The 14199-nt window shown below is 42.0% G+C and overlaps 1 protein-coding gene across 9 annotated transcripts in view; it reads left to right on the top strand.

The window, feature by feature from the left end:
* The window catches only part of LOC128450035 (focal adhesion kinase 1), a 58838-nt gene extending 44645 nt beyond the window's left edge, over positions 1-14193 (top strand). For all 9 annotated transcript variants that reach the window (XM_053433444.1, XM_053433447.1, XM_053433445.1 and 6 more), the window contains 10 exons: positions 2873-2950; positions 3082-3270; positions 3782-3907; positions 6237-6299; positions 8204-8243; positions 9519-9622; positions 11187-11342; positions 11602-11682; positions 11785-11870; positions 12286-14193. In XM_053433444.1, the coding sequence (XP_053289419.1) occupies positions 2873-2950; positions 3082-3270; positions 3782-3907; positions 6237-6299; positions 8204-8243; positions 9519-9622; positions 11187-11342; positions 11602-11682; positions 11785-11870; positions 12286-12412 (1050 nt within the window). In that variant the 3' untranslated portion in view covers positions 12413-14193. The remainder of the gene's footprint in view (positions 1-2872; positions 2951-3081; positions 3271-3781; positions 3908-6236; positions 6300-8203; positions 8244-9518; positions 9623-11186; positions 11343-11601; positions 11683-11784; positions 11871-12285) is intronic.
* Positions 14194-14199: the final 6 nt, after the last annotated feature.

Here is a 14199-nt window from a genome sequence, read left to right as displayed (position 1 = left end):
TTGAATGTGGTTACATGTATCGCTGTTTGTCTACGTCAGGCCTTGTGTTGATGTGTCCTGGGATTATTGTAGCCTATTTCTAGCCTGTGCCGGATGCCTGTGCAAAAACCTAATTCCGACTCTGACTCACCTCACACACTTGGAGCCTAAATGCTGTATTTCATGCATAAGCAAACTCGCCACCTCCTGGTCCCATTTATGTCCAAGAGGAAAGACTTTAAACCTCTGTAATACTGAGGATCCTCATTTTGTATTGAATTCTGCCACGTTATATTTATACACACCTGGAGCTCAGAAGAATGCATGTGACTCTTGTTTGTTTCTATCAATAGCATCTATGTGAGCGTGTTTACACAGGGTACGCTCTCTTTCACCTTGACCCAGCTGTTGTGTTCTAACACTCGATGAAATCATGAGCTTGATTTTGCCGGTGACTCGGTTTCAGGGTGAAAGTTCAGTCGGCCCTCGTAACTGTAGCAGTACTGTACCCTGAGAGGTTTCTTGTAAACATTTGAAATGCTGCTGCGATCAGAGATAGTGGTACCATTGACAAACAAGAGATTGAAAGTTGTGAACAAAATGGAAGTTATATAGAAGATATCAAGTTGTATGAGACAACTGAAGGATGGGTTGAAGTAAATTTCCTGAAGAAAACTCATCTCTGTGATAAGTGACTGTGGGTCCTCCCTGTTCCAGAGCTGCTGGTGTGGGTTTGTGCAGCACTGTGACCCTTGTAATGGTGATAGATGTGTCTCTGTGGAGGAGGCTATGAGTCGTACCCCAGAGATACATGAGGCAAAAAGAAAATCTTAATTACACCTCGCTGCTCAACATTCCTGAAATTCTTCATTGAGTTATGCCATTGGGCGATGTGCTAGTAACGGGTATGCGCCTCACGACAACAGATTCATGTTAACAAGAATTCCAATGACTGCGTGGGCGGCCCTGACATTTTGAGTTCTTGATTTATACAATCAGTTTAAATGCTCGAGGTGATGACACATTTAAAAACAGTATTTTCTGGCAACACATAGACATAAGTGTTATTAGGTGCAAAGTACCTCATGGAGACAGATTATACAGGGTTTCTGCAGGGTCTTAAAAAGCCTAAATAGGTCTAAAATTTAATAATCTCATAACCGAGTCTAAAAACCTCCTAGTCAGAACTTATCTTAGTACACTCAGCTTGGCTGTGGAAAACACATACTTACTGTCTCCGTCTGTAGCTTGCAAGATAATGTAGCCTATCAAGTGTTATTCTCTACTAGGCTTAGTTCACCTTAGCTTCAATTATGTGAAAGTGTCTTCTATTTATTCATTATCATCTAAAAAGGATTTAGAACGTCTCAAATTAAACTTGTTGAAACCTGCAGAAACCCTGTTCCAGTAAACGCACACTGTTTTGCACATTTACTTTCGACACGTTGCGGACGCTCCACAAGGTGACCCCCAACGGTTCATCTGGTGGTTTATGTGTATAATTGTATTTTTGCCCGCAGATGGTGTTCATTGGAACATCTGCAGTTGTAGAATGGCAGTCATTTGGTCATTAATCCTGTATAAGTATTCATCCATACGTCTCCAGATAGAAACAAGTGTCTGTGTGTCAGTCCCGTCTGATTAACCTCCCGTCTGTTCGTCTGTCTGTCTGCCGTCCCTCTGTTTATCTTACTATCTTTAAACTGGGTATTCCCAGGGTAACCTCTCCTGACATGGACTCACTGTGACAGGGCTGTGAATTTGGAGCACATCGAAACTTAGGATATAATTTTCCTCTTGTGTAAGAACAGTGTGTCCTTCCAAGTGCGAGCACGTCCACAAACTTGCTCATGTTGGTCTGACTCTGTCTGAAAGTGTTGCAGCTCCCTTTTGTCTCGTCTTGAGTTTCTTTGTCTTGTCTGCTTCTTTGTCCTACCCCCTTTTTTTCTTTCCTTGTCATCCCTCCCTGTCTTTCTTTGCTGTCTGTCTCCTTTCCTCCCCGTGTGTCTTTGTTTCTGTCTTGCTGTCGGAGGTGTGGTCCAGAGAAAGCTACTATGAGAGACTGTGGAAGGTAGAAGTCACTGTAATATTGTACTGTAGACACTGGCTCTGTGTGAGAGCAGTTTGAATCATTAAGACAAACATGTCCCCCCCGGTCATTTAAAGAGAAGAGGGGAAACTGTTCATCAGCTTCTAACAGCTTCATGTCGACAAATCACCTGAAACCAAGAAAAGAAACAAGGCTGTGGGTTCACCAAGGACTTCTGTTTTTATCTACAAGTGTTAACCAAAGGAGTAGGAAAGAATATAATATAATCTATACTCTGTCCTCTACTAAACCTTAATCCTTTTGCATCTCATTGTCTTACAGTCAAACGTCTTTTAGCATGTGAAATCCAATTATTATCTTGATAGGAAATGTTTTACACCCCATTTAGCCTGGTTACAAATGTACTGAAAATAGTGGTTTTTGGTGAACATCATAACACACTGTTTACACCCCTGTATCACATCTAATCCGATTTCCCAGGAACTAGTTATCCAGGAATATAACATAGATTGCACCGGTGACCCGTGGATGTTGATGTTTAGCATAGGGACAGTTGCTCATGCCAGTCCAACTAACAGCTTGCTGGACTTGCAGCCCAGTGGGTAGTCCCTTTTGATTGACAGCTAACCCAGCCACACAAACAGCTCCTGGAGGTTTGTGTGTTGATTGTCTGAATGACCTGGTGTCCCGTCCTCCACCGTTCAGTCTGGAAAAACAATTAACAAGCATTTTAACTTTGTTTTTGTTTTTCCTTCTCAACCTCTCCTCCTCTGTTTTTCTTCGACCCTCTGTCTTTCTCTCTCTCTCTCTCTCTTCTTTGGTTCTCTCCATCTCTTTCTGTAGCCGAGTAGACCAGGCTACCCCAGTCCTCGCTCAAGTGAAGGTTTTTACCCCAGTCCCCAGCATCCTGGACACTACCAGGTATGTTCACAAACTCCACAACTCGTGCTACTGAACTACAACTCATATGGTGTAATACAAAGTGTTCTGAGTTACAGTCATGAAAACAGAAAGAACTGATAAAAGACGTTTTGTCTCTGTTCCTGTGTCAGATGGCGGGGTACCCTGGCCCTCACACGCTTCCCTCAGTGCCCAGCGCCCTGTACCCGCCACAGGCAGCCATGCTGGACACGCACCACGCGCACACACACCCTCGCCACAACGTTCACACACACTCGCACTCGCAACTCCTTCCCCAGCCCCATGGACAGGACATGGCACTGTGGGGCTCTGCAATGGAGGTAGGAGACATCGTACTTGTAAAAACTCTATTTTCATACATTTGTTTTGAATTTTCAAGACCTCTGTCATATGCGGCTCTAAGAAGTTAAATATTATTATTTTTTACATTATAGTAAATTCTCTTTTGACTCCTTTGAACAAAATCTGCCATTTTGCAAGAATTGCATTTGTTGCCTGGTAGCCGTAAGAGACTGATCAATCTTTGAGAAAATATTGTGAAGGGGAAAAAAACTTGAGCATCATGAGTTCAGACGATAAAACCTATAATCCATATATGAAAATATTACAGATTATAAAACCATTATTTTTAGTTTGTATGTGTGTCGATTGCCTCCCTTCAGCCTCTCATCAGTCTGGTGTATGTGTCTGTTTGTCTCCATGTCCTGTGTGTTTGTGATTGTGCATGTCTCTCTTCATTTGTGTGTCCCTGTGTCGGTGTGCATGTCTGCTGCTACGCCTTGTTTTCTTTTGTTGCACGTTTGTTTGTTTGTGTTGTGTGCTTGTGTGTAGGACAGGGCAGTAGACATGCAGCAGTGTGTAGGCCAGCAGTGCCTGTTAATGGAGGAACAGCTGATGATACAACAACAGCAGATGGAGGAGGATCAGAGGTGGCTGGAACAGGAGGAAATGCTGCTGGTAACACACACACCACACGGTGCAAAACACACAGACAGACACATTTGCATCACACGCAATAACACACAATACTAACAATTATGGTATATTCACATACTAATACTAACAAGTACATTTGACTTAACTGGAAAGTTTCCTCCTCAAATTACCTTAAACATAACTAAGCAATCTCAGAAGATTACTGAGAAACAGGTCTCCAGTCTCCTCTGTGTGTTGTTGTGCATGACACAGTGTGTTATCCTTACTGTAATGCAAAGCTATAAGTTGCCATCTTCGACTTGTCAGTTGTGTTCTTGAGTTTTTTTTAAGTTCCAAGATGCATGTTGTTGTGTTTTTGTTATTTTGTTGAAGGTTTCTCTGAAACTCATCACATCCGTATTAATTGTCTTAATAAATAAAAAATATCATCATTTAATCTACCTCAGATCAGGAATAATTCTTAAGTAATATTAGATTTATATTTTCTAATAACAGTGCCAATGAAGTTCCCAGCTGTCGTGGCAGTAATAATATACTTGCTTAGAATTTTTTACATTAACTAAGATTTTTGATCAATATAATCAATGATCAACAGCCATCTCTGCTGCTTATAACAGGAGTGTTGAGCAAACTGCTGCTCAGTTTGTTTCAGAGCTCGGCACAGCCAACCAGCCACCGCGGCTTCTTCTCGTAAAACTCAAACTCAATTGTTGCTGCTTCGTTGATAAAGTGTGAAAATGTTAAATGTTTTGATGGAGGGAGCCTCGACAAGAAGAGCGGGGGAGAGAGGAGGGAGGAAACGTTTCATGTAGGATGCATATTTCTGTGAACGCTGATTGAGGATGTCTGGGGTATTTTGCTCAAGAATTTAATTTTGTTGTGTTTTGTGTGTGTGAGTGTGTCTGTGTGAGAGAGAGAGAGTTTGTAGGCTTGTGAATTCCAGGCTAATGATAGGCTTAGAGAATCTAACAGCCCTTTCAACAGTCTGTATTTGACCCACAACCACTAACTGACAACAGACAAGATTACTGAAAAGTTTGGGAGGTGTGTGTAAGTGTTGCAGGCTGATTGTTTTTATAAAACTGTCACTTGGGAGGGGCGAGTAAAGGAGGAGGGTGGGGGGAGAAAGGGTGGAGAAATGAAGGTTTTTGGAAAGAAGTGTAGGCATTCTCGTGGACTGTTGGCAGCGCGTTCCATCCCTCCTCCCTCCCTCCCTCCCTTCTGTCTCTCTCTCTCTCTCTCTCTCTCTCTCTCTCTCTCTCTCTCTCTCTCTCTCTCTCTCTCTCTGCGTCAGAGTCAAATATAAGTGTGGTGGAGGCAGGAAGCCGGAGTTGAATTTGAATTCTTGTCTTGATGAAACCGCTGGCACAGACAGGGGTGAAGGCTCAAATTCAGACAGGGAAAACCCTCAGTTCCAGAGGCAGACGGAGCTACAGCTAAATATAATAGGGCCAGAAGACAACAACACAGACACAACCTTTCAAAAACAAACTTGGACATAAACAATTCATCAGGGAACGTTGATGAACTCAGTGGCAATGCTGGTCTTCAAGTCCTGTCTTGGAAAACTGGTAGGCGAGGATGGGTGTGTGTGAGAGCGAGGTGGATTGATATGGTTATTCGTATGTACGGAAGTTGTATATGTAGACGTGGGTATGTTTTTTTATATTTTGGGGTTAAATTTGGGTCTGAAAAGTTCTTGAAAAGTTGGAAATGTTAGTCGGTTGAAAGTTGTGGATGTTTTTATCCCGAGCTTTGAACAGTGTGTTCCTGTTTGGAGGTTTCATGCAGGGAAAGAGTGTTCTGATGATTTTCTTTTTCGTGTGAGCTTCACTGTTGCGGTTCATTTCCTCATCTACTTAATCATTGGTAATTATATGGAGAGCAGGATTCTGCCCACTTGCTCTGTTTTCAAACCATCACTCATTTACTGATGTCATGGTGACTTGTTTTCATGTGTTCCTAAACTGGCTGCACGTGGTTGTCATTCGGTGGTAAAAGATCTTTTAGGAATCAGTAAATCAACCGGATTATTGATGGAGCTTGCACCCTGTAATGCATCATTCTGACAACAGCATGGGACATGAGCTCACAGCATGCCTTAAAAGGGTAAATGTCTCCAAGAATATCCCAGGAATCGAAATCCATCACTGCTTGGAAAGATATTTACAGAGAAGCAATGTGATTTTCTGCTCAGTGGAAAAAACAACGGGAATCATTTTGAATAACCTGATCTGTCTCTCTCTCTCTCTCTAATCGATTGATCCACTGCTGCCCTGAGCCCCTGAACTTCAATACTGATGATATGCCGAGGCGTCTAATTGAATCTTTCTTATTTGTGTGTGTTTAGAAACCGGACGCCAGGACTTCTCGAGGGAGTCTGGACAGAGAGGACGGTGGACTCCAACCTCCAGTGAGTTGTTGTTTCTGTGTTAGTTGGTGCTCTTCATGCAAGCAAAAGGATGATATCCCTGAGATTTGTAAATGAGTAAAGATGTGGTGAAGGGAGGTGTTTTCTTTTTCTTCCTGGATGAACTTTGTTTCACCCTCAAACTTTATCTTCACTGTCAAAAATCCTGACCTCCATCACGTGTCCTCCTGCTTCACATGCACATCTCAAAAATAGAAGTTGTTTTTCTGAGCTGCTTGTTTTTGAAGCGAGGAGGATGTCCGATAGAGACACACGCAGACGGAAGTTCACACTCTGCTCGGACTCGCTGCGATTGGCCGAAGCATGTGTTTGTTTTGATTAGAGCAGAGGGGATTGATCCAGGGACAGGAAGTGACCTGCGAGGGGGGTGGGGTCATCAGTGAGGGGGTCAATAGATTCCCATAACAAGCCTGAGTCAGCTCTCCATCTGACTGGTGCACAAAGTACCTCAGCCTGCTGCAATCTACTGTGCTCTCACTAATTGCACAGGTTACAGTGTGAAAATGTGTTAAACCATTAGAGGAGGAAATGGTGAATGGGGACTCTTAGAAAGTCGTGGGCTTCGTCAATTTGAAATAACTTACAAAATGTATGAAAGAAAGCGCATAGTGTTAGTTTTCTCAATTGTTTTTTTTGGTCTTATTTGACAGTAAACAGGATATGTTCATGTTTTTTACTGTTGAGTAACAAGAACATTTTAATCTGGTGCATCACCTTGCGCTTTAGGGAGTTGGGAGAGGCAACACACACAAATGATTACTAGTTGAACCAAGTAGCAGATTAATCGATCATGAAAATAATCTGCAGCAGTAGTCACATGAATAATTAAAAACTTGCCTCAGTCCCAGTGTGTGTGTGTGTTTGTTTGTGTGTGAGCCCCCTTCAGAGAGCTCACCACATCAATCTTACATTCAGAAGAGATGACACAAATGATTTGCACAGTGACAGATGCACATTTTTATTCAGAAACCTCCTGATGGTGAGCAGCTGATGTTGATGCCTCTTACGTCTCATGGTTCTAATCAAAGAGTTCAAATAGGAGTCCATTCTGTAATTCATCCTGACATCAAAACGTGTTGTTAATCTGCGATTTTACATAGCGTTAAAAAATTCGAGGAGCCGATTTCTGAGTTGTGTGTTGATGTACGTTGTGTCCTTGATGCCAGCAGAGCTTGTGACAGAAGTTACCATAAGAAAGACAGATATTTTTATCTCTGTAATTCATCTCGCTGCTAGTCCTCCTCCTCCTCCTCCTCCTCCTCCCATCGAATGGCTGTGGTTTGTGGTGGGAAAACCTCCTTCGTTTGTATGTGAATGAGTGTCTTTGTGTGTCTTTGTGTGGGTAAAATGCTGTAGTAGAGTATTTTGGGGTGTTGGTGGTTGTCAGACCATGACTTTTTGAAGGCTGTTTCAAGCTCTCTGTGCTGTTTTCTCACACAGAGGAAACAACAGAGATGCAGTCAGTAATAATGCAACAGAGTTAAAATATGAAATATTTCTGGTGCCACAAAAGAGTTTGTGGCATTGCTTTATTCTCACGACCATCAAATGATAAAGAGCTGCTCTCAGAGGTTTGTTTCTGGTTTTCAAAGAGTTGCACTAACAAAGGAAACCCATATTCCTGTCATCCCTGCGTCGCCAGACAGAATATCTTTCTTAGAAACACAGTGCTCGACCACACACCACTGGAAACAGAAATGGCTCCTTGACTGGTTTTACAAGAACAAATTGAGACTTGATGTCGTGTAACATGAAAATTAAATTGGATTCCCTGAATTTTTCAGAAGCAGCTGGTGGTTTTTGCTTGTGAGGTTCTCATTTCCTCTCAAGCTTTGGACCGTGCAATTTCTAACCCAATATTTTGTTGTTTATGTTTGTTTGTGCAGACGGGAAACCAGCACATATACCAGCCCGTTGGCAAAGCAGGTAATACACAGACCTTTAACCCTCTATAATTACAGTCAAGCAACTGCTGTTGTTTCTCTCGCTCCTCTTTTCCCGTCTTCTAATCGAAGTTCACACATCACATGGCTTTCCAGCTCTTCTTCACTCTCTGTAAACAGATCCTTTATCTTCAGATAGTGTCAGTGTGTGTGTGTGTCAGTGTGTGTGTCAGTGTCTGCCGACAGAGTTCACAGTCTGTTGCCACAATATGACAAAATCCGCCTGTTGGCTTAAAATGAGTAAATGTATTTCAAAGGACGCAACATGTCAAGATTGATATTCTGGGAGAAAACACCACAGCCCTGCAAGCAGCCGAGTGCAGAGGACATAGAAAAACATTCTGCTGAAAATAGTTCCGCAGTGTGGAGACAGTTTTCTTTTTTTAGTATGAAGAATTGCATTTTTCCACTGTAGCTTAAGTTTTTTGTTTTTCTTTTTAGACTGGGACAAAGCAGAAAAACACTGTAACAGTTGTTTTAGCCGTAGGAACTTGATACTCATGCACTGCCCGGGCTAATCCCTGGTTTATGCTTTTCCAATCTAAATATGTCACAATACATTATTATTATAGAAGTATAAGTAAGGGCCGGGTCATATGTGAATATATTTCAGTGCTGAAGCTTCACACACCTCTACCTATAGCTGTGTGAAGCTTCAGATAATCACTTCGCATTTCCTATGTGTGACCGTGCCCTTAACCTGATACACATAAAAAACATTTGTTTTTGTTTACTTATTTTTTATTGTGGAATTGTCGTGACTGGAGATTAATTAATTCATTCACTTTTAGTTTTAGGTTTATCTATAAACAACCAAGAGTTGAGTGTTCAAACATGAATAAAATGTATAAGGAATACAGGAGTAAAATACAGTTAATTAAAATTTAACTAAATTAATATGATTAACCACAAAAACAGTCAAAAGCCTGAGAGAACATGTGGGTCTGTGGAGAGGGAATGTAAAAGGTCAAATGTTCCAAAGCTTTCTGAGCAGCATGAGACCATCTGCCTTTTTCCCATGAGTTATACTTTTTAGATTTGATTAAACCGATAGACCAACAGAACAACGCATTGGAAGCTTCAGGAAAACAAAGTGATTATGAAAATAATCTTTAGTCGCAGCACCATGATGTGAACTAGCACTAAGAGGACAGACTCTAGGCTGAGAGCCGCTGAGGGATCAATGTACAGTCTGTCCAGAACATCTTTAACATGTAACACGAGATTTAATTCTCACTTTTTTTGTCGTTTCCTGCAGAGCATGCAGCTCCTCCAAAGAAACCCCCACGACCTGGAGCCCAAAGCCAAGTGGGCAGTCTGGCCTGTCTAAATACTGGAGACAGTTACAATGATGGAGTAAAGGTATACACAAACATTACAAGCGATGTAAACAAAAATCAAACATGTGACTTTTTAACACACAAACCCAAGAAGAAAATATTTTAATGCAAATATGCATGGACATTTTGATAAAAACACACTTTTGTATAAAATATACACAAATACACACAGTGCATGTTTTAAATGCTTTGAGCATTAATATTTTCCTGTTATCTTCTTCTCCTTTGGCTGCTCCCCCTCTTCTCCCTCCTCTTCCTCCTCCTGCACTCTGCCTTAATGCTGAACCTAGCCCTGGCGGGTAAGCAGCACACTGTCTGTGTGGGTTTACTGTGCGTCTTGTCTCCTGGTGGATCACACACTGACTCATTTGCTCCTTTTTCTTCCATCAGTGCAACAGATCAAGTTTCTGTTAACTAGACAAAACAAATATGTGTCATCCCTGTAGTTGTCGTGTGGGAAGCTTTTATCGTTTCGATTTTCTTTTCCTCTTAAAACTAACATCTCAAACTAAATGGTTTGGTTTTGTTACACTAACGATATCTAACCCCCGTCACACTGGAAATCCTGCGTAATTAATTTACTTTACTCTCAATAGACGGGATTTTTGAAAATTTAGATTTACCTCTGTACGATTAATATTACCAGTGGTTTCTTTATGCTAATAATGGAGGGTGTCGTTTTCTGTTAACCTTGTAAAAAGCCTGTGGAGGGAAATTTGTGTTTTTCGACTATAAATTACAAAACTCCACTCTAACGTACTTATAGTATGTTAATCTACATGAATATGAGAAGCAGAAGTAACAGGCCATAATGTGAGCACGGATCAGGGCTGTAGTGTTTTTTTAGATCCTGTGTCTCAAAAGTAATTTAGCACTGGAGGGAGAATTGGGTCGAGGGTGATTAAGAAGAAATAAGATGAAGATGATGATGATGATGATGAGGAGGAGGGAAATTGTTCTGAGGAACAGAGGATTAGATTCTAAACAATCATACATTGATTCAGGAACAGGTCATAACTACAACAGGACACAATTAATCAATGTATAAATAATCTGCTTCGGGATTATTTTTAGATTCAACTGACATGATTAATATACAGTAACTGACTGGACCGGTGTGACACCACCATCTAGTGGCCAAAATAGAGAATTGATAACTTCTGTAGTCTGCACGAATGTCGAGGCATGTCCTAGATCCGAATAAACTACTGACACATCCATTCATCCATTCATCCAATCATCCATTCATCCATTCATCCATTCAATCAATCATCCATTAATCCACTGGTTCACCTCTGTGATGTAGTTTAAAAGTCGACAGTGCTCCAGCTGTGGCTTCACCTCTCCATCTATTTGAAAAGCAGTGTTGTTAGTGAGTTAGTGTGATGCATGATGCATGATTCATGTTCTCTATAATCATGCAGAACTTGCAACTCTAAATGATAATTGTTAGGATGTTTTTCTTCCATATTGTCTCAAGTGGTTTTCTGTGTTTAGTTGCTTGATTCTCAGCATCAGTCTCCGTCCACAGATCTTCATTCAGTAAACAAAGCACTAACTGGTTTTCTTTCTTCCTCGCTGTTTAGCTGCAGCCCCACGAGATAAGCCCGCCCCCCACCGCCAACCTGGACCGCTCCAACGACAAGGTGTACGAGAACGTGACGGGCCTGGTCAAAGCCGTGATCGAGATGTCAAGCAAGATTCAGCCGGCTCCTCCAGAGGAATACGTTCCTATGGTCAAGGTAGCAGATGCAGTCGGAGTGTTTTCCCCTCAGCAGCTCACGTTGAATCACAGATTAAAACTATATTTCAGCCCATGAAACATCATCTAGGCTTTAACCAATTTAGTAAAAATGTGTTTGATTTTGTTTTAATGTATTCGTAGAGGTTTCAATGTGTTTTAATTAGATTAAATATATTTCTGTGATGTTTGACATTTTTTTAATGAATACATAATTTTGCCCTGATCACAAACGCAATGTGTGTTTCTGTGCCTTCCAGGATGTGGGCCTGGCATTAAGGACGTTATTGGCCACAGTGGATGAGACATTACCACAACTTCCAGCCAGTACACACAGAGAGGTATGAAAACAGGCACTTACACAGTGATACGTGCAGGTTCCTTATCTGTTTTACAGCAACAAAGGGTTGGTAAGGACGCTGTGTCTTATTTTTCTTTAACAGATCGAGATGGCTCAGAAACTGTTGAACTCTGACTTGGCTGAGCTGATCGGGAAGATGAAGTTAGCCCAACAGTATGTGATGACCAGGTAGGATCACACACCAACTTCACTACGTGCAAAGAATAGTTTTGCTGCCTTATGAGACAAAATCCAGCAGCTTCAATGTAATAACTACCGTATTACATTTTTTGTCAATTTACTGGATAAATGCGATAAAAGTGTAGAACACCGCAGAAGCCATAGAATAATTATGAATGTTCTTTTTATTGATTTCTGGGAAAAAATATTTGGTAACAGCCGAAAAAGGCATCTACTCACTTGGATTAATTTTATTATGGGGGGTTTGTTGGTATTTTTGATCTCTGCTGCATTGACTTTTTTCATGCTACCACTGGGAGGCGCTAAATCGCTACACCTAGCTTCCTTTTATAATCGCTACCCTTCTACCCACTAGTTAAAATCTGTTGTATTATAAATGTATTTGTCTGTGTCTCTGCCCCAGTCTCCAGCAGGACTATAAGAAACAGATGTTGACGGCGGCTCACGCCCTCGCAGTCGACGCCAAGAACCTGCTGGATGTTATTGACCAATCCCGGCTCAAGATGATGGCCCAGTCCCGCCCACACTAGCCGGGCCAACAGGAGCTGGTCTGCTGTTTGAGGGACAGCATGGTGACGGTTCCTGCCGGCGGTGGAGAACAAAAGACTCCTGAGTCGTGACTCCTGATACGGGAGAAACAGTGGCTCTGTTCATTACATGTTGAACCCTGCTTTAACCGAGGTCGTCCGTTCATCTGGGATTAAACTATCCACCACTGTGACTTTCTTTGTACAAGAAACCTCTTCCTGAATCAGGGACTTTACAGCTTCGCTCTCTTTGGACATATATTTAAACTGAGCCGGATTCCCGAGGGGGCAGAAGCTCCACCGTGGGCGACTGGATCTGGATTTGATGACATCAGGTAGATCAGTCTTGGTGGAATCCAACAATAAGCAGGGCCATCAGATCGGACTGCCTCTGGTCGGCAGTGGGAATAGGCTTCAGACATCAGCCAGCAGCCATGATGACGTCACGTGTTCTGACCCGTGGATGTGAAGCCTCCAGCTCAGTTGAAAATACCTCCACATCTCCATGGATGCTCATGTTGTGCACGGTGCTTTTTACGATGGACGCTCCAACAGGAAACCTCCCAGTAAAGAGACACTCCTCGGTTTGGTCAGGAGCTGCAGCCTCACGCCCTCCTCTCTTTTCTCTCCTCCACTCCCGTCTTCCCTCTGTCTCACCAGCTTTTATTTATAGACTCAGAAATTGCTGAGGAGGAGACAGAGGGAGAGGCAGGAAGAGTCGGTTGAAGTTGAGCACGGTGCAGCGCCAGTCTACTCCCTGAAGAAAGAATCCACTTATCCTCCACTCTCCCTCTTTCATTCACTTTCCATCCTCACTGCTCCTCTCCCTCCTGCAGTCTTCCTCAGCTCTTACCTGAGCAGATTTTTAAGACTCCAAATGTGAAGAATCAAACTCCCTGCTCGCACTCAGTTTGGTCTGCCCTTTTTATCGGCTGCCTCCATGATTTTGTGTTATTTTCCGTGGTCACAGTCTTCTTCCTCGACACTGAAAACTGTTTAGGACTTGGAATACAAGCAAATATTCAATCCCAGCATGGAAAGAAAAAACAAACAATATGTGGACTTTGAGGAGTCGGTCTGAGTGACTGGATACTTTCAGATGTGTTTCGTCTTGACCTGGTGTCACACCTTTAACAGCCCCTTTCCACCAGTGTCGTAAAAGGAATTTTCCTGCAAACAAACCTCACAGCTGGAACCTTTGTGCTTTGAGTCCCAGTTTCTGTCAGGTGTTACACTTTAAAAATGTCCCTCCCAAACAACAGTCCCTAGGGAAATAAACACACATGAAATGTGGAGCCACATGAGTGGAACTCGTCTCGCACACGCAAAACACTGAACTGAAAATACAGCAGATCCCACGTCTCTTTGTTAATACCAACCCCACATGGAATATGACATACTGCTATATGACATATACTGGTGACTGTACTAGTGTAGCATGGTATACTGGTATGGAGAAGAGCATATTTGCACAGCAAACAGCTAATTTTCTGGCCCTTCTTTACACCCAGATTTGATTCAATGTTTAGCCAGCAATGAAACTATCAAAAATGTGGGTGTTATAGGGTTAAAAATGAAAAAAAATGAAAAAACACATCTATTTTATGTTGTTGCGTAAATCTGCTCATGTTGGTATATTGTAAACTATACTGGCGTGTATCACTGGTGAATTGTACAGAAGTCGTACTAGTAAACACTGGTTTTTATTTTGTCTGCTGGGCTCAATCAGCCACCTTGTCAAATAGGAGGAAAAAACAATGAAATAAAATAATGATGAATGGAAATCCGTC

The sequence above is a fragment of the Pleuronectes platessa genome, chromosome 10, assembly GCF_947347685.1.
Source record: "Pleuronectes platessa chromosome 10, fPlePla1.1, whole genome shotgun sequence".
Taxonomy (NCBI): Eukaryota; Metazoa; Chordata; class Actinopteri; order Pleuronectiformes; family Pleuronectidae; genus Pleuronectes; species Pleuronectes platessa.
This window is presented reverse-complemented; position numbering and strand designations above follow the sequence as displayed.